We start from the raw sequence: 27412 nt of genomic DNA, 5'->3' as shown, positions 1-27412 counted from the left end.
TTTTCAGTTATTTGTACATTGCACCCTTATGGTTCACAGATAGTGTGTGTAACCTTTATCTTTCAAAGAAAAGAACATTCAGAGAGTATAAAAGTGGACGAGGTGATGTCATTGTTTACTGATAAAATAAAAGTGTTGAAGAAAGCGATAAGGGATAATAAAAAGGAAGTTGAATCTAAATTGGCAGATAGCATTGGCTATGACCCAAAATCATTTTTTAGATACATCAATAATGGATGTAAGGGAACAGTTGGCCCAATCTCAATAGGAGGGTCTAGAGTAGAGAGTAATGCAGGCATGTGTCGTACTTTCAATGACTTTTTCCCGTCGGTTTTTAATGGAGAAAATGTTATTCAATGTATGAGTGTTGCGTGGGGTGATAAAATACTCAACAATATTCAAACATAGGTGGCGACAGACTTGAAAATCTGGGGGGGGCAGGATGATGTCAGTTCATATATATGCATATGCATTAGATCAGTCGGCTCCTCTTTTGGCGTTGGGGGCAATGTTCCCCCATGACCCCTGTATCCAAGTGGCAGATGTGGAGGTCCTAAAATCTTCTAAAAAATTTATGTGCAAGTAGTGCACCAGGACCAGATATCTATCCATCCCAGGGTCCTCAAGGAATGTGCTAATGAATTGTTGGGGCCAGTCGCACAGATTTACAAGAGTAGTGTTGCTAAGGGTATCGTCCCAAGGGATTGGAGGCTTGCTAATGTTGTTCCGATATTTAAAAAAGGTGATAGAGAAGCTGTGTCCAATTATTGTCCAGTAAGTTTGATGAATTTTGGAAATCCGAAACAAAAATTTTGTAAATTATCATCAAAAGGCAATTGGTGAAGTGGATAGACAAGAATAATGTATTGTCAGATAATCAGCATTGATGTGTTTCTTTAACACTTTGTTAGCCGAGTGGATAACACATGGGTATTTATTTTGATGAGTATTTATTATTACGTTAGACTTAGATAGATTACATACATATAGATAGGAAGAATTTATAAAGAGGAAAGAGCAGAACATTTAGACATCTTGTCTACTTGATGTCCGAGGTGGAACTCCCTAGTTCCCCTTACACAACACTAGCTGGCGTTGTATGTTCTTATCAGTTTAGTTCTTTTAGTCATTTCTTATAAGGACACCACAAGCATGGGTTCAGGAAGGAGAAGTCATGTGTAACTAACCTCCTTTGCGTCTATGATCATGTGACTAAGGCTTTAGATAAGGGCAAAAATGTAGATGATGTTTGTCTTGATTTCCAGAAGGCATTCGATCGGGTCCAACATGGTAAACTCTTGAGGCGTTTACATGAGCTTGGGACCAACTTGCAAAATTGGATAGATCCGTGGTTAAGAGATAGGTCACAATGAGTTATGGTGAATGGGAAATTCTCTGATTGTACAGGCATCACAAGTGGAGTTCTTCAAGGAAGTGTCCTTGGCTCCATACTTTTTTATCAATAAACTCGATCAGGGGTATCGATGGGATTGCTAGCAAATTAGCAGATGACATGAAGCTAATGGGGGGGGGGGGGTAGTCAGAAATCAAAGCAATGGGAAGTTACTCCAGACCAACTTAAAAAGGAATAGAGCATGGGCAAATGAATGGAGCATGACATTTAGCATTGACAAGTGCATGGTCGCACATTTTGGTTTGAAAAACCCATGTTTCTCTTATGAGTTAAATGGTGTCACTATCACGGATGCAACTAGAGTCACTGATTTGGGAATTCTCATTGAAAAGAGGCTTAGGTTTTCTGAACATTGTTCAGTGGTGGTCAAAAAAGCAAATGCTCAGTTTCATTTTCAGAAAGGTCTCTTCGCGTTCTCCTGTAGTCATTCTTCCGCTTTTCGAGGCTTAGTTCATCCTGGACTGGAGTATGCTGTAAGGTTTTGGAGACCATACTTTCTTTACATGCACAGCAAATATTTTGTTGAATCATGACAAATTTTTTCTAATATAGATATTATTAGGTTCATCTCTGATTGAAATCATCCTTACTGACCGACTAATGAAATAAAAATACTAGTTTGGCCAAAAATGTAGTGGTAACGTAGCTGCCAACTTTGGAGAAAGAGAATTCAGGATATTTTTCGCGCGGATCCAAATTCCATACAAAAATAACTGTAAAAGGGATCTTTTAAAACATTTCAGGGATTTTTTTCATTAGTAAAAGGGCCATTTTAAGGATATTTTCCCTTTGCAAGCCATCGCCAATCATGGCCGACCAGTAGGTTCAAGTCCTTCAGTTGGTTAAATTCTCTCTCAAAAATCAAATCTCCATCGGGCCCGAAATGGGACATGGATAAAAAAGATGCACGCGTCGAGCCAATTTTGGATTTTGAAAGGACGGATTGATGAATTTTATGTTTTCTCTCCAAAAATGTAACATTTTTTAGTGGTTTGACGAAATGGCGACAATTTGCGCAACGCTTATGAAGCAGCAGTTTTTGTTTTTTTCGGGTAAATTGTTGGGGAATTTTTCCCCTAAATATAAGGTTTTTTTTTACAATCACAGACAATTCAGGAGATAAAATAATTTTTTGGGAGTCCGGGAGATCGAACAGAAATACGGGAGCATCCCGGAAAATCTGGGAGACTTGGCAGCTATGTGTTAATGCAAATCACTGAAACTTATCTGAAAGCTAGTAGAAATGTGACCACTTGATGAATTTTTTACTTCACCAATACTTGCTGAAACACAAACAGAATAATGCTACCTGGACAGGTCTAATAATAAAAGATTGAAAAGAAATTTCACGCTAAGGTCAAAACAAGAATCCTTTTACAAGAATCACATTTGATAACACATGAAGATGTTACATATTGAGTGTTTTCTAAAGTGGGAAAAAAAGAAAAGGCTCTTCTACATACATTGAAATATGTATTATTCAAGTTGAAATGAAGTTCAATGTTCAATGAATTCAAGTTCATTGAAATATGTATTATGTATTAATTATTGCAAATTTTTCAGAAACTTGTGTAGATGGTAGCATGCTTGATCGGTATGCAAGAGGGCCTGGGTTCGATCCCAGTGGAGACGTGATGACTTTTCTTTCCGAGTTCACCTCGACATAATATCCAGAAAATAACCGTTTCCTTGATATCTCGAGCTGAGAAAAGGCCATCTATCTCGCTCTAAACCGTCACATCCGGGGGCCATTTCCTGAAGTTAAGAGAGGCTACTAATGCCTCTACTTCAGCGCCTCATGCCACAGTGCGTGAAATAAGGAAGGCAGGGTCATATGTCAAGATGGGAAAAGTCGTGAGACACTTTCCCCCCTTTGACAAATAAGCCTGACATATTTTCAACCCAGAATAGTCATGTCTAATAAGTGAAATCGTCAAATGTAGATATGATTGTGTTGTGAGTAATTATTGGGCTTGTCTTTATTTTATTGTGGAAGGCTGAGATGAATCTTGTGGTTGTCTGGTTTCTTCCCTCTTGTGTTATCATTCTGTCCAATATCCTAAAATGCCCAAAATCTGAACCACTGATCGTTTGTGTAGAGTGGACACACACTCTTTGTTATTCACACTGTATGTCTTTTACAAAAATTTGGAAATTAATATATAATCCTGTTGTTTTTGAATTTTTTCGACTTCACAAAAATAATCCTTGGAAAATTCGGATCCAGTGTGTGAAATTTTCAGTTGTTTGGATAAGTTTTGATGTGAGAAAAAGCCAAGTTTGTGAAAATTTAATTCCCTGCACAAAGAGCTCAATGAAACGACACTCCCAGGTTAAGGTCAGGAAGAAAGGCTGATAAGAAGTTCGAAGAGATGATTTTTCTTTTTTCTGTGTGAGCGGAAGGAATAATTTTATTATTATTTTTTTAAATTCTTATGTTAAATGGCCGCCTTTCTTCCTGACCTTAACCTGGGGGGGGGGGGACAATCTAGGGCTCTGTCATTTTAATGAAATAGGAAATAGATGAATTTTCAATATTTTTTCTTTCCATGGCATAGGGTTATTTATTCTTCAATCCCTTTATGTGCAAACTTTTGACAACAAATTTGATACCCATGCAGTTGAACTAGCAGAGTTTAAGCAAAAAAGTGGTATCATTATTTACTCATAGGAAATAGAAGAAAAAATATGAGAATTTTTTTTTTTTGTTATCCTCTCTCTCTCAGATACCCTCTCCCTATGTATGTGTTATACCGTCATTTTTTATTTATTTTTAATCATCAAAAGGGAGGGAAAAGAGATAAAAAGATTATGCAGAGGTGAAGGAAAAGAAAGAGAATTTCCTTTTACAAGGTTACCAATGAAGAGCACCGAAGGGAGGGAGAGAGCTCAAATTTATTTCTTCCATTAACAGATGAACAAGATACGTTATCTGTGACCGTAAAGGGGTTAAAAGAAAATTCTCTAATAACCCCTATTGGACTTTCTCAAGTTTAATGTTTACTTGTAATTTTTTATTTTATTCTATGCTTCATAGTTTTTTATTTTTCTATGAGTTGCTGTGTATATCCCATTGAATGACATTATTGTCTATAGTAATAATAGTGAAACAAGAATGACAGATGTTTTTATCATTAAAATGTTACTTTTTTCTAATTTCACGAATTCTTTATTGTGTGAAAGAAACAGAATGGCACAAAAATCCAGTAAAATAATACTTATGCTCAGTGCCATCTTAACACTAGAAAGACTGCCATTTCGCTATACCCAGAAGGACTGACACCAGTCAAAATGGCCAGAAGTTGTTTTTCACTACATACCATAGGCGGAGATTGACTTGGAAGTCAAGTTGCTGGGGGGGGGGCGATGATGATTATGTCAGCTCATATATACATTAAATCAGTCGACTCCTCCTTTGACTCCCCCCCCCATATCTCCACCCATGCTACATACTCAAAATTTTTGTAAATTTTGTTTAAATATACATATGAGTGTGTATGTAAGTGAGCTGTAAATGAGCAATAAAATATGAATTGCAAGATTTTTTTTTGAATAAAATTACACTATTAAATTTTATTTTAAATTTCAAAAAATTCCTTAAAGCATAACTGATAAAATATTGATATTCTGAACATTATATAATTACAGTTGCTTTGCACATCACACTTTTTACATTTTTCAATGCCTATATCGCATTACAAATGCATTTTCCACTTGCAGATTTCTTACATATTGAAAATTAACTGCTTATTACGGTACGGTATAGCAAGATCAGACATTGCTATCCTTTTCCTGATACCATGGTGATTGTTATTATATAGCAAATTCTTATTTCATTAAAATGAAAAGGAAGAGTTTAAGATGGCATTTTGGAAGTTTATGATAGTTCCAGATTTAATTTCACAATGCTAACAAATGGAGCAAAGATGAGAAGTTGAAAAAAATTTATATCAATTTTTAAACTGCAAACAAAAGTTACTGAAGAAATTATATTATACTAGAACTAAAAAAAACCTAGGTAAGACTTACCAGTACCTATACCATCAAAAAGAGACAAGACTCTTATTGGATTTAAAGTTTCATGTTGGAATAAATTTCTTATTTGTGAATCCCATGTCTTTTCTTGTCGAATAAATCCATTCACCTCTGAATCAAATTCAGAGCAAAAAAAGCAAGTCCATGGTGATAAATATTCTAACTGCAAGTAAAATACTTATATCATCTATATTTTTTTTTAAATAGAACTTTGCAATTAATATAAAATTTCATTTTATAAATATAAAAATTATAGCATAGTGTTAAACATGAATAAATAAATATCTCGTCTCGCCTAGCCAAAACATGGAAGAAATAAAGATTGAGGCAACTATGCAAAGGTCCAATCAAACTTTTGAAATTTTATGTTAAAAGAATTCTAAAAATAGACGACCTCCAGTTTTATCAAAATTTGTTTAGATGAAGCTTCCACTTCTTATAAAATCAACTTAGAAAACTGATACAAATTTAATGCTGAAAGATGTGATCTGCAAAAATTATGAATCTTAAAACTATTCCGGGGAAACAATACAGAATATTTATTAACAAATAAAACATTCCAAAAGAGTTATAGATACACTGCTCCGAAAATAATGAATCTATACCATGCAATCAATCATGCAAATAACAAGATAAGATCCAATAACAATATATTCATGTTTTCTATGAATACCAGTCTAGAATTTATAATACAAAAATGCAATATAACAATCCATCTGTATGTAAAATTTCTGTTTCAGAAATATAAAAATAAAAAACATGTATACTCTCTTTATATTAAACAAATATCAACCTACACAAACCATAATAGGCTGTTGCTAAAAAGATATAAACAGAGAAATCCTTATAGACCTGCTAGAAGATCATTCATGTACCTTGAGATCAAAAGTGTGTGTTGTATATGTTTATATGAATATGTTTTTATATATGTATATACAGGGTGATCAGCGAATAAGCCCTTATTTCAAAATTAAATATCTCTACGACAAAGATCAATAGAATTATGCGGTAAACAGTACGTTTATTAGCAAAACTGTAAGAATGTTGTACAGAAATTTCGAAAATTTAGTAATAAATTTTTTAAAATTTAAAAAAAAAAAAAAAAAAAAACTGGAGATCTTGGGGTTCCGAAAATCCTCATTTGTGTGAAGAGAAACCACTGCATTTGCCTAAAGTTACTGCATGGGCTGCGGTATGCGCCATGTGTGCTGACAAATTGTTCCAAAATTGTAACGTAACGTTCAGTAGTAATCGTTTCTCGCACGAAGAAGGGGCCGATAATGCCTCTGGCACATACCGCAGCCCATGCAGTAACTTTAAGCGAATGCAGTGGTTTCTCTTCACACAAATGAGGATTTTCGGATCCCCAAAATCTCCAGTTTTGTTTTGTTTTTTTTTTAATTTTAAAAAATTAAAAAAAAAAACTAAATTTTTGAAATTTCTGTACAACCAACATTCTTACAGTTTTGCTAATAAATGTACCGTTTACCGCATAATTCTATTGATCTTTGTTGTAGAGATATTTAATTTTGAAAAAAGGGCTTATATGCTGATCACCCTGTATGTTTCCAGGGCTGCAACTAGATGCTTGGTCACCCGGGCCACCTTGTAATGCTGAAGGAGAGGTTTCAGAATGAACTTTGTGCCCCTAAAATCCAGAGTCCAGGGCACAAGACCCACCTGCTTCCCCCTAGTTGCAGCCCTGTATGTTTGTATATTGTATAGATGTTGTGTATTTGTGTAATTAAAAAAATAAAAAATAAAGTTATGCACTGCTCAACATTAGGTTTCAACTAGGGACATCAGAAATCAAAAATGATTGGTGTTGCTCTAAGTGTATTTACTTTGCAAAATAAGAATAATACTACTAATGGAAAAATTAAATTGCTCATATTCAACAGAGACCATACATCCCGCTTTCAAGTAGAATGTCCTGTAATGCCCCAGGCAGACCAGGTGCATGATGGACCGGTTCAGATCTAAATTCACCCTTTGGCCATCGAATAAACATTTCAAGAGTCTCTGCCAAAATATAATATATTCTGTGCAACAGAACTGTTGCGTATTCATTTTGTGCATGTATTGTGGGTTCAGATTGGATTCTACTAGTTTACGGCACACCAGCTCCAGTTATATATCACCAGATGGATAATTTCCAACCAGTGGAGTTGGGTAGGAAATGAAGACGCATCTATCGGTGGTCACAGGGCTGTCTTAAGAGCATTATGGATCCCCGGGCCAAGTGGTTTTTCTGAGGCCCTACCTTGGATATTATAGAAAATTTTAACCAGATCTCATTTTTTGTAAGGCCCTTCTTCTCCTGAGGTCCCCGGGCCATGCCCGGGTGGGCCCATGCGTTAAGATGGCACTGGGTGGTCCCCCCAGGCTTGGTAGGTAAAGAACTTGTTTCTGATGTTTTATGGCCTGGATTCGAACCGCGGACCTTGACGGTAACCTTCATGGTGGAAGATGAACATCTTACCACTGCGACACTAGGGTGCTAAAAATCAGATTGGTGGGGATAGATTGTATTTTTATATTGGTAACATGTGCACACATTGTGGACTTGAGAAGGTGTGGGTCACAACTAAGGTAGGCCAGGGAGTCTGGTGCCCTGGGTGTTGGACCATAAAGGGTGCTGAATTTACTCTTTTCCATTAAGAATCATGGGGAATGGGACACCAAAATGATGTCCCCAAGGGACAGAGTAAATTCCCTTTTCGAGTCGCAAGTTGCTGAGGTCAGGGTTGCAGTCACACTAGACCGTAAAAGAGGATTAAAGTTCATGATAATTCTACTTTAAATTATTTCATTTATATTAACACATTGCAAGAGCGGGGGACTGATATCTCAATTGAACATCATCTGACTCATAAGGGGGCATTCCACCCCTCACACAGCATCAAAAGCTGAGCCGACTGAGCTAGTGCATATATGAATTGACATCATCGTGTCCCCCCAGGCTCTTAAGTCTATTTCCACCTATGATCTGACTAGGATTTAAAACTTTTTCTCTAGCTACAGAAAGTTACCAACTGTTGAATCCATACATGATGCGATACTGGTCGAGTTCTTTAAATCCTCTATCATGATCCAACATCTTGTCAAAATTATAAATGACTGTAATGGTAATTCATTACCTGAAAGTTAGGAAACTAGCCTTATTTACTCGCTGCATAAAAAAGGCTTGGTCAATAACCCAGAGAATCATCACCCTCTGTCACTCCTTTGCTCAATCCCAAAGATTTATAGATCAATTTCACAACATATACTTGAGTCATGGATTTCTTTATGAAAGATATTTTATCTCCTTTTCAGAGAAAGTCATCAAAAACTGATAATGTACTACTCAATTTTTACACCACTCTGCTAAAAAACAAATCTTAAGAAATGGCACATCACTTAAGTATTTACAGATCACTTAAGTGACCCACAGAGCATAAATCACAGTTCACTTAAGTGACCCAAAGAGCATAAATCACAGTTCACTTAAGTGACTCACTGCATAGTTACAGATAACTTATGTGACCTGCAGCATGGTTCTAGAGCACCAAAGCGACTCACAGTGCAGTTTCATATCACTCAAGAGTGGCCCGCAAAACATTTCCATATCACATAAGTGATTTGCGGCATATTCGCAGATTGCCTGAGGGACCAGCGGCACTGCTCCAGGTAACTAGTGGCCCACAACATGTTTCAAACCAGTGAAGCGGCCCACACTCTCCTAAAGGCTAAGCATCCCTGGTCCACGGAAATCAATTTCCTATTTAGAATCTTTTGCTGAACTTATACCAGAATGGAGATCGACCTTATGAAAAAAGATATTTTTAAAGGGATATGAACTATACAGTAGAACGGGGTGAATAGAAATGAAACTTTGTGCTTGTACAAACACACATATTCTCATATTCACAAAAGAATTTCCGTTCCCAATTTATTTTTCAGTTGGCTAACATGATAATGGAAAATTATTTTGTGAATATAATACAGGAATATGTTTGTGCTTTTACAAAGTTTCATTTCTATTCCCCCTGTTTTATAGTATCTAACTCCTTTAGATGGTTTTATAAGGGCAAGGAAATTGACATGGTAAATAAACATAATTACCTCAGCATACTCTTCAATTGTAATGGTTTATTTACTAAGCATCAGAAAAGAACATCAGCAAATGCTAAAACAGAGATTGATAAACTTCCAAGTCCTTTTACTCACCCGTTACACACTAAAGTGAAAGAAAAACTTGTACACCCACCTAATATTGGATAGGTTCCCCCCTCAAGGCTGCAGCACTCAGAACTGCTACAACATGACGTGGCATGGACTCCACTAATAAGTGAAGCTATCCTACAGGCAATTCACACCACAATTCTCTCAACCTTATTTTGGGTTGATTTCTCAAAAAACAGGAGTTTTAAGTGTGCTAAGATACAACAATGTTCAGATCTGCAAGCACCTAACTAGTCTTCAGCAACATATAGGAAGACAGGGTCAAAACAACATGCTTGGCTAGCCGGGGCAAGAACATATTTTGGCACTCCCTCCAAATATTGGAGAGGTTAAAAGTTGAAATTTGCACCCCCCTTTGGTCCAGCATCTTGGGCATTAAATCTGCCTGTCCCCCCCCCCCAGTTGTGACCCTGTAGGAAGAGCTTCATTTTCTTAATACAACTCCTGGAAGTTCGTCATTTTAATTCACAATATATAGTGTAAAAAGCAGGCGTTTATAAGATGAAATATATGTCTTTACAGGGCCATAACTAGAAATTTTTTTTGAAGGGGGACTAAAGTGGTAGAGGGATAGACTCAATCATGCTATTTCATGTAGGCGTTATTGATCATTTTTTTAAATTTCGGATGGGGGAAACCTGAATCTCTAGCTCTATCGCTACAAACGCAGACTTATTTTTTGTAATGAAAATCTAAAAATGATTAATAATTTATATTACTCTTCATTTATTTGATTCATGGCATTGGCGAATGGTTTTGTCTGAATGCGTTACATGCATATTTCATTTTCCAACAACATTGAATAAATTTGAGTGAACGAAACATTATTCCTCTATTAAAGACAAAATTAATCAAAGTAAGAAAAAATCACCTTTTCAAAAGTTCCAGGAGCAGCCCATAATCTAATACATGTATGACAGAAGCAACTGAAACATAACAATTGTAAGAGTATTCGATTAAAAAAATTTAGGACATCAATATTGACTACAGTTACACAATTTCAGATTTACAGATGTTTATTGTGGAAGTATTGCAAACATGCATTTTTGCTGGTTTTTCATCTTCTGCTATCAGCCTCTTAACACATAGATGAGTACATGGGATTTGTATTTGCATTTATATATGGAAAATGTCACTGGTAGGGGGGAAATAGAAAATCTGCTTCTTAATCTTTTTCTTTCCTATATGCAGAGAATACTAGTTTTGTAGTTTTATCTAGGGTATTGTATATCATGAAAGGGTGACGTCACTCTCTGCTATACATATGAAGGTTTTTAACAACTGGCTGTTAAGAAGATGAATTTTGGAAAGATAAAATTCAACTGCCTTTGCAGGGAATCGAACCCACATTCTTTCACTTTCCGACTGAATGCCCTAGACCACTAGACTACAAAGGCAACAAATCTCTCAATCTTTCCTTGGAGCTCGTGTGCACCGAAAGGCACCGTACATGGACGGCCGGACCTAACTCAGGCCAAGCCCACAACTGCTGATGCTGCCACCAGATAGCGACTTATGAAAGGATGACATCACTCTCCACTATACATGCGAAGGTATCTCACAACTGGCTGTTATATGGAGATGAATTTTGGAAAAAGAGAAAACTTACTTTCCAACTCTTTTCTTTTCCTCTTTCCAAAATTTGTCTTCCTAACAGCCAGCTGTTGAAAATCTTCGTACTGTGTATCATCCCAATTTACTGCTAAACGCCTATACTTGAAGGGGTTAAGATGCCATATTTTTACATTTTGTTTTAGCTACAGTGTTATTTTTAATAAGAATGTTGATTGAATATACATATTTTATGGAATGTACTTCAATATATGTGTAAGTGAACATTTGCAGTTACATTATATAGAAGCATTATAGTTGGGAAGCTATTAAATTCTTAATGGATGCCACCATTTTGCGACCCACCAAAGTCCAGCCTTGAGAATTGGACTCTCAATAGTTTCAATGATGAAATGCATTGGTAACTATATTTTTCAGTCCCGAAACATGACGTACATCAGTTGTGAATTATCTAATGAAGTCAAGCTGATGGGACTTCTTTGAGAAGCCCAGCTTCTGTTGGAATGCATGAGAAAGTGAACTCTGGCCAGTAAGAATTGTGAAGATCTGCCTTCAAGCATGCGCGCACACATGTATTGAAAATATCGAATTCAAGCATAGGCAGCAAGAAGTTTCCTAGCATAAGTGCTATTATGACACAGTTGTTGTGAGTTTCCATGGGGAAAAAAAAACTGAGAAAAAGAATTTTCAACTTGCCAAGAATTTTTGACAAATTGGTGCAGAGAACCACCGAAAGCAATAGAGAAGGTGTCAACATTAAGCGTTAACAGAGCTGAAGGTACAGGGTGAGCCAACAGTGCTGCCTGTGCAATTTCAGTTTTACTTATCTCCAAAACTTTGGAGGTTACGGTTTTCCAGTGCATTGGAATTTTGTCACCTTTCAAGCAATTATTCAAAAAAGCTTGAAACGAAAAGTATTCAGAATGAATCTGCAATAAAAATTGACAGTTTTGCCAAAAAAGTCTCAGCTCTAGAACAGTTCAAAGTTTTGGAAAATTTTGTATAATTTAAACCTTTTCTGGAAGTGGCTTAATTCCATCTGCAGATACCAAATATTGAAGAAACTGGCCTTTTGATTTTTCGAAAACACTTATTAGCATTTATGACATCTTAATCAGATAAATGCTGAAATAATATTTTAAAGTGTTCAATGTGTCCATTTTCATCTTTAGAAGAAACTAAAATATCATCAATGTAACTATGACAAAAATCAAGACCTCTCAAAACCTGATAAATTTTGAACCATTTGACCATCATTACAGTCCAAATGTAACAGTTGTAAATTCAAAAAGACCAAATGGCGTAATGATTGCAGCTTTTGGTGCATCATCAGGGTGAATAGGAATTTGGTTATAAGCCCTGACCAATGCAATGGTAGAATTTTTTTTTACCATGAAGATCATATGTAAAGTCCCGAATGTGTGGGACTGGACAACGATCAAGCAAAGTGACACTATTCAACCTGCGGTAATACACACATGGCTGACAACCACAAGAGCGTTTGGGAACCATGTGCAATGGACTAGCCCAAGGGCAACTTCTGCAATCATTAGGTCAAATTGTTTTTGAGTGATTTTTAATTTCTCAGGTAAGATACATTTTGATTTACAATAAGTAGGAGGATCGCAAGTTTGAATTTGATGAACTATATCATGATAAACATTTCCATTCTTAAATGATGGTTGGTTGATACCGGGAAATTTTGACACACAAAAAGCACTTGAACATTTGACATGGCTGGGACTAGTTCATGAAAATCTACATCATTAGAAACTGTTATTCCAATTGTAGAACAAAATGAAATGCCCTCAGCCATGCCACATGTTGTAGTGCTGTCAATTAAATAGGTTTTATTTGAATAAACAAGAATTTTGAAATGTTTCAGAAAATCCACACCTAAAATTGCTCTATTTACAGTACCCTAAAACAAAAGGCCAAGTAAATTGATGTCATAAACTAATGTCAATGGTCAAGTTTTTGTCCCATATGTTGAAATTTTGCTCCCATTTGCGGCAAAAAGGGCAAAATCACGAGCTGGCTTTTTGAGATCAGAATAAGGCAAAACTGATATTATAGCCCCAATATCAACAAGAATATTAATCCCTACTACTACTTTGCTGGAGGCTAACATCGTGCATCGCCGCTAACGATGAGCCACTCAGTTTTTCATATTTTGAAGTTCGTTAAACTGACAAAAGCCAGTACATTTCTTATCTTTAATGCCAAAATTCAAATCATATCAACACAATCATTTTCTTCATAATGATCAATTTCTATATCGCTCTTTTGAACGAGATTGTGATAGAGAGCGCTGCAACTGATTTTCAAGGTCTTCAATCCTAGCGATAAGGATCACAATATCCAAATTGGACACCACCTCATTTATTCTGTCAGCCATAATAGCTAATTTAGATAAATCTTGATCACTAATAAACAAAATCTGTTGCGTATAGAGTAATCTTTGCAACCAAATTTTCTTTAAAACTTTGCCAAAGTTTTTTCCAATGAGATTTCGCATCTTGATCAACAATATAGATTTTTGTCACCAAGATGTCATTTACGTAAATTGCCCCAAGAATTATGTTTCAGAATTGGGAAACTAGGTAATGATTCTATTTTTTAGGTTGTAGTACATGTGTTTGACAGGTGGGTTTTACAACAATCATTCATGAAGAAGTTCTGGCTCAAGAACAGAGACAAGACAATGAAATTTAGTTGAGCCTTTAGTTATACCAGAAACTTCAAATGACAATTCCAACCAGTAAAAATACAGATTTGGATTCCCAAGCTAAAAGGGCGATGGTATAAAAACCAGTTTTGCCAATTCAGAAGGCTCATAATTTTGAGAGATTTGCCATCACAATTCAAAAAACATTTGTGTGCGCGCCATGTATAAATTAAAAAAAAATTCTAATATATTCAAATACATAATCTAAAAATTGAAATAAAATCTTGTATAATTATGAAATTATGTTTACAAAAAAAAATTTTAGGGAGCAGAAAGATGCGGTAATAGTAACAAAAATGAAAATGTACACACATGCACTTACGATCACCTCAATAGGCTGCAGCATAACGAGGAGCAAGCACTCACACAGTTTACAATGGCACAATTGATGTTGCAGAACCAGAATTGGAAAAAAAACCCTTTTTTAACCAATAAAAAAAAACGGGGTTTTTTCGTTTAAACTGTTTCTTTTTGGTTTTAATAGCATTTACATCAAAAACAATAAAATTTCTGAAAAAACATTAAAAATTTTAATAATTAAAATAAAATGTTTATTAATGTAATTAACACAATTCCCATATTAATTAATCTATATAAATATTTTTTAAATTTTAATAATAAAAAACCAACTTTTGCAATTTAAGTATTTTAGCTCAACTCAAGGAATTATTTTGTTTGAAAATTCTTATTAACCCTATATAGTAAAGATATTTTCTCCTGTTACTTTCAATATGCTTAATTAGGAAGGCTATTTTACAAAAACTGATAAAAACTAGGCAAATACAATGTGTTTAATGAAGCATAATTAATGCAGATTAATTAGTGATGGTTTACGATGTACAGAGTGTGATTATAACTAAAGTTGCAATTTCAAAACACTGTAAAATAAGAACCACTGGTTAGACTGACTAGAAAATTTGCATGAATATTCCTGAAGCAAGGGAATTTTGTATGGCATAGGGGAAAAAATACTTTAAAATGCAACATATTGAAGATGCTGTATTCATCCAACACATTGGAAATTCGCTCACAGAATGGAAATGATAGTGTTCTTATTAGTGTTTTGGAATCAGAACTTTAATTTCACCCAGCATATACCCGATTATTCTTCATAGATCACTTACTACTGTACATCCTAACCCAGTCCATATTCCAAGGAATTTCTGATTGAAAATTATTTAGACAGGGATCACCGCTCACTTGATGAACTGACTAATTTCCAGCTTTTACTACTATATGGTTGAACCTTTATTATCTGGGGGTGATACTGAACATATGTGAAAAAAATTCAATGTTAAGCCTGGTGGTAATATACAGTACGAGATGTGCTGCTTCCTATGGAAAGAAAATGAATGTGTCTGAGGTAATTAACTACTAGCACACTGGACATTGTCCTTTAAGAGCAGCTGATGTCTTTTTGGATTATAAGACTACCTGCCCTTAGCATGACAGTGAAGTCACTACTGTTGGTGCTTCTTAGTGAATAGAAAAAGCATGCGAGATAATGAATTACCACTGGGGCCGTCTTAAGAACATCACGGGCCAAGTCATTTTTCTGAGGCCCTACCTGGGAAATTCTCGAAAAAATTCAACTACTTCTCATTTTTCCGAGGCCCCAGGGCCCATGCGTTAAGACAGCACTGACCACCACCACATATGTGATGCAATCCTCATTCATGGATTATCTTAAGATAGAGCAACGGTTCTCAACCTTTTTGACTCACGAAGCCCTTTTCAATATACAGGGCTCCCACTCAAAAAATGAGAAAACGTAGGAAAACGCAGGACTAAAAAGTAGGATGGGGGAGGGTAACCCCCTTAGACAACATAATCATAGCATAATGGAAAAAAATCCCTAAAACAATTTTTTTGCGAAAAAAAAAATTTAAATAATTTAATTTTTTTTTTAAATTTTGAATTAACTTTTTTTTTCCCTAGCACTATTTCAGTCAAGCTAAAACAAAATGACAAATGACCTGGTTACAAAACCAATTTTTGGCCAAAACAGTGCACTAGCAACCACAGATAATTCTTTGCTATCTCTCCTCATATATATTACATTCTTTTTTGGAGTCTTCCAAAGTGACGAGCTTGTCAACTCTCTTCGACAAGGCACACCAAATTTTGAAGACGTACATTTTTTAAGAATGAGGAACCTTTGAGACCACTTTCGAAAGCACAATGCAAAATGTGTAAATTACAAGATCCATATATAAGGCAAGGTGAACCAGATAGTTTTACTACGTTGCTCATCATTTTTTAAATTTTTCTGTTTTGTTCACATTTTACTGTTCAATGCCAGTGTAATCATTTTTGACAAATGAAGCACTTCTATTTCTAGCTCTTTGCTGAGCATTGTAAATATTGTTTATGTCTGTTCATGCCTTAAAAATACAGAAGACAACTGAATGCTATTGGGTAGCATCAGAATCACCAAACCTAGAATAGGCCTATGTATCCAACTGCTTTGAAATGAAAACTGTTGTTTCACCTATTTACACCATAATTTTGAATGATGAAAGTTACTGTCCAAGACCACGAAGTAATAAATACAAAATTATTTTTCCATCCAGACAGAAGTTTTTAATGACTACTATACTTGTTGAACCCTCAAACTAAGCAAATGAAAAATTAATCAATCAAATGGTCCACATACCCCCCCCCCCGCCTCTAAATTACCTTAAAAATGATACAATTTCTGCTTTGGCAGAATCATTAATTGAATCCTCCAGCATTTGTTATATTTGGCAATATATCAATAATTTCCTGCTCAATTAAAATCAATTACACAAATTTTGTCGATAGGATTTAGTAAAAAAATAGGAAAAGTAGGACAAAAACTAGAAAGTAGGACAAAACCGAGAAAGTAGGATGAAAGAAAGACATTTTACAAAAAAGTAGGAAAAGTAGGACGAGTGGGAGCCCTGAATATATAATTTCTATAACAGACCCCTGTTTGACTCAAGAAGCCATTTTTTGTGTAAAATTTTTATGGCGGAACCCTGTAGCCCTCTTTTTTTTAAATTTATCTATCAAACGTACCAATTTATGTTATCTTCCCTGAGTCGCTGCGGTGCCCTGGGAAAGTGCACATGAAGCCCTAAAGGTTCCATGGAGGACGGTTGAGAACCACTGAGACAGAGCATCTGAATGTAGTGCAAAGTTAGAAAATGCAGTAAGAATGAGAAATTTCAGTACTGTATATAAAGAGGAAGAGCGAGACAGCAGCGGTGCTTCCAGGTTGCCTTCCAGTTTATATGCAAGTGAACTGCAGTGCCAGATGTGCATGTCACAGCACAAAAATTTACATACGCCCCACAGGTCTTTTAAAACTAGTCTTGCGCTTCACCATGTATTTCAGAAACAATATAAATTATGTAGCAAAGCAGTTGGACATACTGTACATATACTGTATCAGAGAAAGAAGTATGCAAAATGTTGAGTCTACTCTCTCATAAGCTTATCTAGATCAGTGTTTTTAGTAGTACTTATTCGAGGATCTTTTTTGTCACAGAATGAGGAAATCAAGGACTCATTAGTCTATGCCATTCCCCTTGCTATATTTTCATTTCCCCCCCCCCCAATTTTTTCTGAAATGCGCCCCACAATTTCACCAAAAACAAATGCCCATATACTGCATAATTCTTGCTTATGTTTTCCAATTTTAAACAGACAGGCTGTCATAACAGCACCATGGGGCCCCTCAGGAAAAGTGATATTTTGGGGTCCTAAATTAGCTGAAAGCACCTGCTGATAAATGTCTATGCTTTATCTTGAAAATCATAGCATCAAATTCAAGTATCACGTTCCTTACACACTTGAGGCCCAAGGCAGTGCCATCTTGATGAATAGGCCCACCCGGGCATGGTGCAGAGCCTCAAGAGAAGAGGGGCCTTACCAAAATGAAATCTGGTTCAAATTTGAGAATTTGCCAGGTAAGGCCTCAGAAAAATCAGTTGGCCCAGCGGCCCCCCCATGATGCGTTCAAGACAGCACTGGCACAGGGTTGTGCCTGGGTAGGCCCCGTACATTAAGACAGCACTGCAAGCAGACCTTCCTCTTTCCCTTCAAAAAATCTCTCCATACAAAACAGGCAGCCCACCAACATAAAAATTATTTCAATTGATATTAAATCAATTCACAACAACCAATTGCACTTCAATTCAGAAGATGGATGGTTTCATTTCGAACACTTGAAACACCTCTAACAGTCTTGAATACATTAATGACACACATATAAACGCGACACTTTTGGCATGCACCAATTCGTTTGAAATTGTCAAGCAGTATTTCCAAACTTTTTTGGCTCTTAGTGCCAATTATGTGCCATATGTGTCTTCATCCAACAGTGCATGATATTTAACTTAATGATAAGAGCGTAACATTATGAAAAAAAGAGTGCAATAATGCGATATGATATTTTTGCTATAAACTTTCTAATCTCATTAATATAACTAACTATCACTCACTAATTTATACATTTTAACTTTATTTTTTTAACATCAAATTTCAATCTTTTTCCAGCCACTTTTTTGGGCATTGAAGTTTGTATATGTACAAGTGTATGAAGTATACAGGGCGATTCAAAACTCAACGTACAGACATTTTAGGGGAAGTAGAAAAAACACAGAATCGCATAGGATTGTATCAAAAAAAAAAAAAATTCTGCATAACTGTGGATGGTAAGAACTTGTGAAACTTAATGTGTACATGTACTGAAAGTATCACTAAAAGAAGTGTTTTTCCATCCATTATTGGCTTGTCATTTCTGCACCTTCGTTTATCCTCCAGTTAATCAGGTTGGGATTTTCGGTCATACATTCCTATGTGATTCTGTTTTGTTTTCCACCTCCCCTAAAAATTTGTATGTTTAAATTAATTATTTTGATTTTTTTGAAGATCAACAAAAATGGAAAATAAATTTAATTTGGCTTTTATTTATAGAAATTTAAAGTACTTTCTAAATTTGTACCTAAATCAGGAGCAGAAAAAAGGAGACCTTTCCCCCCAACCAACAAAAACTTGACTATGCCACTGTGACAGACAGCAAAAATGAAAAGCTACCATATCTGCATATCAGGTGTACAAGTATGAAAGGCAGATTTTTTTTCAAAAGAAAAACCACGTTAAATTCGGAAGAATGATAAAAAGTGCTTTATTCAAAGTATGCTCTGTTGTGTTATCACTTTATTTAAATCAAGAAAAACATCACATACACAAACACACACAGAACATATACATTTACATTGCTTGTCAGTTCCCCTTCCTATCCGGACGGCTTTGACCACTGAATTATTTTGCTGGTGATGTGTGATGATTATTACACATCTCCCCCCTCTTTTTTTCATAGGTTGAGCCTATTAGGGGGATGAACAATCCTCCCACTTCTAGTGACATAAGGTACCCTGACAGCTGAGTTGTCACTCAAATTCGATGGAGTGGCTGCAGGACAGTGTTCTAATGAAGAAAAGTCCAATTCTTCTTCCTCTGGGTGGAAATTTGGTGATGGGATTAGATGTCTCCTATTTCTTCTATAGATGTTATTTCCCAACTTAATCAGATAAGATCTTGGCAATGAAGCCTTTTTTAGTACTACACCAGTAGCTCTTCTGTCAGTTATCCATACATCTTCTCCTTCCTGTAATTTCTTGAGATCTCTCACCCCATGTCTTTGGTTGTAGTTTTGGCACTGTCTTTTGACTCTTCTTTCTTCCTTGATCTCAATGGTTTCTCTATCCACTGCTTGTGGTTGCAATTGACCTTTAGCTATTGGCAAAGTTGTTTTAATCCTTCTACCCATTAATAACTCTGCTAGACTGAATCCGTTTTCTAGGTGAGTTGGATGATATGCCATCAAAGCAATGTATGGATCTTCCGACTTCTTAATCAGCATTTTAACTGTTTTAACTGCCAACTCAACCAGTCCATTACTTTGAGCTACTAGAAATGTGTGTGAATCCATACCCTTTTTAGAAAACGTTTGAAATTCCAATGTTCGCACTGGATCAAACTGAGGCCCATTGTCTGATCGAACAATATCTGGAATGCCATATCGAGCGAATATAGACTTGCAATGGTTTATGATTTAAGCAGCTGTCAGTCTATCAAGTTTTGCAATTTCAGAAAAACGAGAATAGTAGTCAGCTAAAAGAAGATACCATGAATTATTGTACTTGAACAAGTCCATACCAATCATCTCCCATGGTCTCTCAGGAAATGGTGTTGGAATGAGAGGTTGGTGCCTGTACTTAGATTCTTGGATACAAGCCGTGCAATTTTTTACCTTCTCTTCTATTTCTTTACTTATTCCAGGCCCATAGACAGAACATCTGGCTCTAGCTCTGCATTTTTTAATTCCAAGATGACCTTCGTGAATCTGATTTAGAACTTCCCTTTGATGTGATCGAGGAATGATGATTCTAGAGCCTCTCATCACTATCCCATCTTGAATGGAGATTTTGTAACGATGTTGCCAGAAAGGTAGACAAAAGGAATCAACATCTTCCTTTGCAGGCCATCCTGTCATTGTATATGATGAAAGTTTCTGACAAACTTCGTCAGCAAGTTGTGCTTCTTTCAGTTCTTCCAGTCTTTTCAATGAAGCTGGTAGAGTCTCTAACCATTTGTGAACATATGCATCTATTTCGTCTTCCAATTCATTTGTCTTGTTTGGATACACTTGAGGACTCCTGGATAAAGCGTCTGCTGCATACAGTTCCTTTCCTGGAATGTGAACTATGTCACAGAGTATCGCATCATCCTCAATTTGATCCTTTGTAGCCTTGGTGACAAGTTGTCCAAAGGTTTATGATCCAAGAGGTTTATGATCACTCTCTATCTTAAAATGAGTTCCTGTTAGGTAATCCTTAAATTTCTCACAACCCCATGCAATAGCTAAGGCTTCCTTTTCGATTTTGGCGTATCAAGTCTCAGCTGTGGTTAAAGTTCTGGAACCATAGGCAATAACACCAATCTGACCATCATCTTGCTTTTGGCATAAGGTGGCTCCCAAGCCATAAGAAGATGCATCAACAGTAATTATGGATTCCTGGTTGGGATTGAAGATTTTCAAAACAGGATCAGATGACAGTATCTCCTTCCATTTGAGAAAAACATTTTGCTCTGAGGTATATCCCAGGCAAAATCTATTTTGTTACTGAGAAGCATAGTTAGAGGAGAAAGCACTTGTGCATAATTTGGAACAAAACGAGCCAAGTAATTCGCCATGCCCAACATCTGTTTCAGTTCTTTCTTATTTGTTGGTGACTTATACTCCTTGATAGCAATGATTTTCTCATCATCTCGGTGAATTCCTTGGCTATCAATGATGTGGCCAAGAAATTTAATTTTGCTCGTTGAGAAGATACATTTTTTTTTCTTTGTTCAAAGTCAAATGAACATCCTTCAGGTTCTGGCAAACTTCTCTCAATCTCATATCATGCTCTTCTTGAGTAGACCCACACACTAGTATGTCATCCATATGACAAACTATTCCACTTGTGTTTTTCAGAATTTGTATCATTCTTCTTTGGAAAAGTTCTGGAGACGAAGAGGTTCCAAAGGGCAGTCTAAGAAATCTGAATCTTCCAAATGGAGTAATAAATGTTGTTAGATAAGATGATTTTTCATCCAATGGGATTTGCCAGAATCCTGAATTTGCATCCAGTTTTGAGAACACTTTAGCACCAGATAAGAGATTCAGTGTGTATTCCACTTTGGGTAAGGGATGTAATTCCCATAGAACATTTTTGTTCAGCTCGATCAGATCCACATGAATGCTCACCTTTCCATCACTTTTGGGCACTATGACAACAGGAGAGCACCACTCTGTTGGCTCGGTGACTGGAGTTATGACTTTTTGTTCGACCATCCTTTTTATCTCGATTTCTGTCTTTTTCAAAAGAGGTATAGGTACTGGTCTTGGCGATATTACTGCACATGGAATAGCATCCCTTCATGAATCCAAGTCCTTCGAACAGTTCAGGAAACTCTTTTTACGGATCTATTGCAGTAATCCATTGAACAGCACTTATATTGGGTCCTAAACCAAAGGATATCAAAGCTGGTTTCCCAAGAAGACAGTTTTTCAAGCCATCGGTGACATAGATTTCTTCAGTGAATTTCTTGTTTACATAGCTCAGAGGCGCTTCGAACATACCGAGCACTTTTAACAGAGTGTTATCTGGACCACAGAGAGGTCTATCAGCTGGTTTCAAATTCAATTTCTGAAACATCTTGTGATACAAAGTTGCAGGTATTACTGTATGATCTGCTCCGCTATCTAGTCGAAATTACAATTTCTTATTCATAATATTGACAAAAACTGTCCAATCCTGGTTTGTGTTGTCTTGAATATGACCCAAGAACGAAATTTTTGAATGCTGGTTTGGTTTCTTTGCTAAACAAACATTTCTGAAATGTCCCAATTTCGAACATTTAAAACATTTGGCATCTCTAGCTGGACACACATAATCTTCTCTCATGTTTCTGCTTGCCACAACATTTGCATGTCTCAGAATATTGGGAATCTGAAAAGTTCTTGCTCTTTGGTTTATTTTTCACACCAGACTTTTGATATTGAAAGTGATCAGATTTTCTTGAAGACATTGCATGTATAGGAACAACGGTTTCCGTTTCATTGAGTTTATTGCTGCTTGATTGCTTCACTAAGCCTAACTTGTTCTACCGCTTTTATTAGTGTAAGTTCGGCATCCACTTGCAACCGTTCACTCAGAGGTTTATCTCGATTACCAACAACAATACGATCACGTATGAGTTGATCATGCAATTCTCCATAATCACAATGTACAGGAAGGTTGTATAAAGCAGTAATGAAGTTGTTTACTGATTCTCCTTCTTGCTGCACACGTTTGTTGAACTGTGCTCATTCAAAAATTGTATTCTTTTTAACAATGAAATGATCACTAAACTTCTTCACAACAAATTCATAGTTTCCTCTTTCAGTGTCAGCCAACTTGAAAGAAGTGTAAATGTCCTCGGCTTGTTCACCCATAATATTAAAAAAAATCAGCGAGTTTACCTGCTATTCTCCCGTCTTGGTGGAGAGCCCAGAAGCTATACAAAATCTCTGGAAGTGAGTTATCCATCTTGACCAGTTTGCAGGTATTGAAAATGTAAAATTGTCCGGCTGGTTCATCTATATTGCTGGAATGGCAAAAGGAAAGTGTTCTGGATCAGCCATGTTTACTTTTCAGATTGAAAGTTCCTTGCAAATACTGATTTTCATCTACTTGATGTGTATCAAAACATTTTTTTTCTCTGATGCTACTTTGTGGTTATGGCCTTTTACCGCTGCCACCATGTTGTATTATCACTTTATTTAAATCAAGAAAACCATCACATACACAAAAACACACGGAGCATATACATTGCTTGTCAGTTCCCCTTCCCATCCGGACGGCTTTGACCGCTGAATTATTTTGCTGGTCATGTGTGATGATTATTACAAATGTTCCATTGCTTGTTATACATTTTTTCCATCTTTCGGGCAATTTGTGAATACTACGCCAGTAAAAATCTTTCCCTTTTGCTGCAAACTATTCATTGAGCCATTTCTTCACATCTTTGTACGAATCAAAGCGCTGCTCAGCAAGTGCATGACCCATCGATGCAAACAAGTGGTAATCGGAAGGAGCCAAGTCTGGTGAGTAAGCCGCATGAAGTAGAACTTCCCAGCTGAGTGCTTCCAACGTGCCACGAACCACTTTTGTCGTATGTGATGGCGCATTGAACATTGGTATGTACAAGTATGGATGGAAGTGATAAAAGAAAGATTCTCCTCATAGGAAAATTGAAAAATCCATGATGCTTTATAAAGGTGGAAAACTTCCTGTATCATACACAGCAAAGAAAAAAAACATGGATGGTTGAGAGAATTCAATGAGAAGATAAGCCCTAGGAAACCAAACATTTTGCTTCCAATTGACATGATGATGAAACTTGGATTCACCTGATGCAAAATAGAGTGATTGCTCTTGAATTTTCTTTTCAAGATTATGAGAATGTTGATAAGGACATACTGGTGGGGAACCCAGGTGACTCACGTGGACATTGTCAATGAAATCCAAATTAAAAATGATATGATTTTGTGCAGTAATGGGGGCAGCTCACAACAGGGCAAATGAAATTTTAAAAAATTGAGAAAAATGTGAAATAAATAATGTTTCTAACAATTGAAATGTGTGTAATGTGTATGTCAAATAATTACACACGTGTCATTTACGAGCTCCCAATTTTTTATGATTAATTAATGAATTATCCTTTTACATTAGATATCAAGGTTAAAAGGTAGGAAAAATAACATGTTTTTATAAAATATGTTTTAACAGCTAATTATGGTATTTCTAAAATAGAAAAATATTAAAAATACATAAACAAAGCAACGTGATTATTATCATCTATGTAGTGCATGTGCTGCCATCTAGAAACCCCATTCTGAACTAAGAATTTCACCTGTATCACAGTGATTTTCTGTTTTTAATTTTCTCTAGCAACCAAATTTTTTCTCCATGTTACAAAATGGGAGATTTGAAGTGTGGTACCTGCGAGGATAAAGTGATTGACAAAAGTGAATTTTTCTACCGCAAACAATGTGAATTATATATATCCAGTTTGTGCAGGTGTTAAGGAAACTATGTTCAGAAAAATTTCAAAAGCAAAGAAAACTGATTATACTTGCACCAAATGTGTCACAGCAAATCAAGGACAAGAAAAAACCAGCAAAGATAGTGAATCAGACAGCAACTTCAAAAATTTTGACAATATGATAAGAGAACTGAAAATAGAGCTGAAGCAAGAAATGAGAAATACCACCAAGCAAGCAACACAGGAAATTGTCAAGACACAAAAACATCTGGAGAATGATATACAAAATGTGTTCAAAGCAATCGAATTCAATTTGGGGTGTATGGATGACATTGGTCAAAAATTAGAGAATGTGAAAAAAATAGTGGTACATCTAACAGAGAAAAACGAGGAAATTAAATTAGTGAACGAAAATTTGAAGACTGAACTTAAAGAACTGAAACAAAGAATGAATGACATTGAAACAAGAAGCAGAAAAAACAATGTAGAGATCAATGGAATTCCTGAAATGGAGAATGGAAATGTTGATGAAATACTTCAAAAAGTGAAAACAAAGTTGGGTATTCAACAAGAAACTATAATAGAAAGTGCACACAGAGTTCCAACGCAGAACAATAAGAAACCTAAGCCAATTATTGTAAGATTTCAAAGTGAAAGATCAAAAACCATCTGGATCCAGCAAGCGAGAGGACAAAACAGTTCAACAGCAGACCAAATCAATTCTAATTTCAAAGACAACAATTTATGTCAACAAGCATTTGACAATAGAAAACAAGCAGTTTTTTTATGGTAAGACAATTTAAAAATGCAAATGACTAAATTTACGTGGGTTAAAGGAGGAAAATTTTTCCCCCAAATAGATGAAAGTAAAAAATATTGCAAATAACAAAACAAGAGCAACTACACAAACATAAATGATATGATATCGATATCGATATATGAAATTGATATCGATCATATAACTACACTAAACCAAAAACCATTAGAGGAAATTGGAGAAGTTCAAAGTTTTTTCAAAAGACCCCCCCCCCAACACAAATAAAACACTATCATTTTTAATACTTAACATACAAAGCTTAAGAGCAAATTTTGATAACTTTACAGCTTTTTTAAAGTCTTGGAATGTATCAATAGATATTATTTGTCTAAATGAAATATGGATAGAAACAGATGAATTATTCAATTATTATATTTTAGATAATATAAATGACTATTACAGTTACGCAAACTGTAGAACCTATAATAGATCTGGAAGAGTTATTATGTATATAAACAAGTCAATTAGATCAATGCAAAAAAAACACTACAAATTCTAAACAGCAGAAGAACTTTGTATATTTCTCCCTGATTATGAACTAGAAATATTACAAATCTATAGATCTCACATTGTTATACCATATCACAATTTAATGATAAATTGGAGTTATACATGTTAAATTCAAAAAGTAATATATTAGCAGTGGGGGATATAAATACTAATCTATATGGAGAAGACACAGAAACATCAAAATATCTTGATATAATGGTGTTTAAAAGGTTTCATCCATTATACGAAAACATAACTAGAGAGGGAAATGGAAATAAAACATGTATTGAACATGCTTTCTATAGAACCAAACAAACAACTATACAAGAATTCATTGTTTATAAAACTCACGTCACTGACCATTACCCAATAGGTTACATCAATTTTTTGGAAAAGAATGTAAAAATCAACTGATCAAATAACGATAATAAACTAGGAAAAATTTGAAAATTCATTTCAAATTTGAATTTAAAAACTATTATTGAAGAGAGTAATACTCAAAATAAATACAAGCAATTCATGGATGTAATAACATTGAACTCGAACTTATGGTCTAAAACAGTTTAAAAAAAAATCCAAGAAAAAATGGATTATCAAGGAAATTATGGACAGAATAAACTACACAGAAAAGTTGTACAAAAAATATCCAAATATAATATCCTTTGAAATAGAATACAAGAACTACGACAGAGAATTAAAAAACTCAAAAACCACAAAACTGAAATACATTAAGAACAACTTCAACACTTGTGAAAAAAAATAACAGACTGCAATGGAAATGTATCAATGAAACCATTTTGAACAAAAATGTAAAGAATAACATATTACCAGAATTCTCCAATGTGCTTACAGATATGGCTGAAAGATTCAATGTCGATTTCATAAACAGAAATTTAGAGGATGTAGAAGAAAAGGAACATTATTTTTGCACAACGCAAACAAATAATAATAACACAAGTAACTCCATGTTTTATTTTGAAACCAATGATGAAATAAAGGATGTAATCAAAGAAATGAAAGAAAACAAATCAAGTGTATATGATAAAATTACCTCTAAAATGATTAAAATTTTTTCAACATATCATTTAGATGTAAAAAAATCTCATAAAATCATTATCAAACAGACTTTTTTATCCCGAACTCAAATATTCCTTGGTACACCCCATTTATAAAAAAGGTGATACAACTGATTTGATAAATTACAAACCGATTTCTATTCTACCTGTTTTTTCAAAGGTTATGTATAAAGAAATGTATAAAGAAACTGCTGCTGCTAAATTTTTTATTTCACTGAAAATTTTTCGCATCCAATCAATATGGATTTCAAAAAAAAAAAAAACAGAAATGGCTATAATTAATTTATGCAATCGATTAAACAATGTATATAACCTAAAACAAATATTCAATAACCATATTCTTTGAAGAAACTTTACTCAGCTGGCATACGTGGTTATCTATTGAAATGGTTTGAAACATTACAACAGACAAAAAGCAGTTATAATAAATGAAAAAATTAATACATTTT

The 27412-nt window shown here is 35.2% G+C and overlaps 1 protein-coding gene across 4 annotated transcripts in view; it reads right to left on the bottom strand.

The window, feature by feature from the left end:
• The window catches only part of LOC149080246 (DNA (cytosine-5)-methyltransferase 3A-like), a 187917-nt gene that overhangs the window by 48712 nt on the left and 111793 nt on the right, over positions 1-27412 (bottom strand). For 3 of the 4 annotated variants that reach the window (XM_089239331.1, XM_089239332.1, XM_089239333.1), the window contains 2 exons: positions 10548-10602; positions 5444-5612 (listed from right to left, as the gene is read on the bottom strand). In XM_089239331.1, coding sequence (XP_089095457.1) covers positions 5444-5612; positions 10548-10602 — 224 coding nt within the window. The remainder of the gene's footprint in view (positions 1-5443; positions 5613-10547; positions 10603-27412) is intronic. The other variant, XM_089239334.1, reaches the window with a different exon arrangement.

The sequence above is a fragment of the Pholcus phalangioides genome, unplaced genomic scaffold (assembly GCF_987345545.1).
Source record: "Pholcus phalangioides strain wild (caught in Gottingen) unplaced genomic scaffold, Ppha-v1.0 ptg000011l_1, whole genome shotgun sequence".
Taxonomy (NCBI): domain Eukaryota; kingdom Metazoa; phylum Arthropoda; class Arachnida; order Araneae; family Pholcidae; genus Pholcus; species Pholcus phalangioides.
The sequence above is the reverse complement of the archived record's forward strand: the minus strand, read 5'-3'. Positions and strand labels throughout refer to the sequence as shown.